Source organism: Austrofundulus limnaeus, unplaced genomic scaffold (assembly GCF_001266775.1).
Source record: "Austrofundulus limnaeus strain Quisiro unplaced genomic scaffold, Austrofundulus_limnaeus-1.0 Scaffold8, whole genome shotgun sequence".
NCBI lineage: Eukaryota > Metazoa > Chordata > Actinopteri > Cyprinodontiformes > Rivulidae > Austrofundulus > Austrofundulus limnaeus.
The window spans coordinates 1,774,921-1,776,614 of NW_013952410.1; the positions used below are offsets into that span (position 1 = coordinate 1,774,921).

Below are 1,694 nucleotides of genomic sequence, written 5' to 3' on the forward strand. Positions count from 1 at the left end.
TGAGAATTTTAACCACAATAACCGTTTCTCTGATTTAAAATTTAATTTAATGTATTTAATTCACATTTTGATATCTTTTAAACCTTTATACTATTTGTATTTTTGGTGACACCTTATAAAAATGTAAGCTCTTTAGCTGCTAACCACTACGATGGATTTAAATAACACCCAAAAAGCAAGTGAACCAGAACAACCTACAACAGGTTGAAACTACACCGTCACATTCCAGTGTGACGGTGTAGACCAGCTTTTATTCCGACATGAGAGCCGGAACCAGACCGTCCTGTCGTTTTGGCRGTCCAGGAGGGGTTTTATTTGGAAACTGTGATGTTATCTGAGCAGACTTCGCCCTGCAGAGGAGCTGAGTTTTATATGGCGTGCCTTATTATAACAGCAGGGTGATAACTTATCCTTAGTTGTTTTTAAATATGACTAATCTCAGAAGGCTTTGGTGACTAATAACCTGATGATTTCCTGCTATTCTGGCTTGAAGTAACTGGATTTGAGGCTTTATTGGTTCAATAAAACTCCATTTAGACATGAGTTAAGCAGCCAGGCCTGTCAGGGCACAGCCTCGCCTACTTTCACTCTGCTGACAGAGCCTGGTGGCCTTATTAGCTGAAACWGAGCTTCAGTGGAGCTTGAAATAGTCAGATCCTACTGTAACTGATTTGATCTGGATCCTGGGCTCGGGGCTGGTGTGAGGAGCAGCTGCTGAACTCACCATGGATGTCTTTCTGGGCGATGTTCTGTGTCCGGATGAGCGAAGACAGGCGCCGGACGTCTCCTCTGAACACACACTCATGCACCGGGAAGTCCAGCTCAGTTTGGATGATGGGGTTTTTGTTGTTGTCATCGATAACTTCCGATGTTGACAGTGTGTTTGTGTTAGCATTAAACTGCGATTGTTGGTTCTGCTGTTGTTGTTGTTGTTGTTGCTGCGTGGATGGCGACTTGATTAACTTGTGGTTGCTGAAGATTTTACTCGCCCTGCTCTTGTTGTTCGCCTTGTTGGAGGCGGCGAACGTCCCGGTGGCGGCTTCTTCGTCCGGCTCCAGTAAGTCCTCGTCCTTGCTCGGCCTCTGGTCCTTACGCAGGGAGCGGATCTTCTCTCCGGTCATTTTCTAAACGGTCGAGGCTGACGGCACCGAGGGTGTCGCCGCTGCTGACGATGACCCTCCGGGCGAACTGATGCGATTCGCCGGCTGGAGGAGGACTTTACGCAAGTGCTGGAAATTACACAACATTTAATTTAAAAAAAATAGATATCTACCGAAACGTAAAACCTCCGTTTGGTTCGAAGACAAACCAGCAGGAGTTTCTGCTTACCGGTTTATTGTCAAAACAAACTGTTCACCCCTCCCGCCGTCCTAAACTATCGTTCTCTCTACTCTACAGGCTCGCTGCACGGCTTCCGCCTCGTAGTATCGCGAGAGTTGAGCAGGGGTTACAATCGTTCAGCCGGGTTAGCCGTGGGGTTAGCTTAGCTGCTAATGTTCGTGTCAAAAAGTAGCCTAATGAGGGAATATATAGATACCAAAATTAACTTTCCCAATTAAAAGTTTTAATGAAACATTTTTTAGGGGATGACGAGTTAGTGAAGTTAACTTTTTGATGTATGTGTGAATAGAATAGAATAGAATAGAATAGAATAGAATAGAATAGAATAGAATAGAATAGAATAGAATAGAATA

At 44.4% G+C, this 1,694-nt stretch overlaps 1 protein-coding gene across 1 annotated transcript in view; it reads right to left on the bottom strand.

The window, feature by feature from the left end:
* The window catches only part of LOC106511155 (ankyrin repeat domain-containing protein 13C), a gene marked incomplete at its 3' end in the record, with an annotated part of 23,606 nt that extends 22,197 nt beyond the window's left edge, over window positions 1–1,409 (bottom strand). Inside the window, 2 exon segments of the mRNA XM_013999907.1 lie at window positions 725–1,229; window positions 1,330–1,409. Of these exon segments, the coding sequence (XP_013855361.1) occupies window positions 725–1,121 (397 nt within the window).
* Window positions 1,410–1,694: the final 285 nt, after the last annotated feature.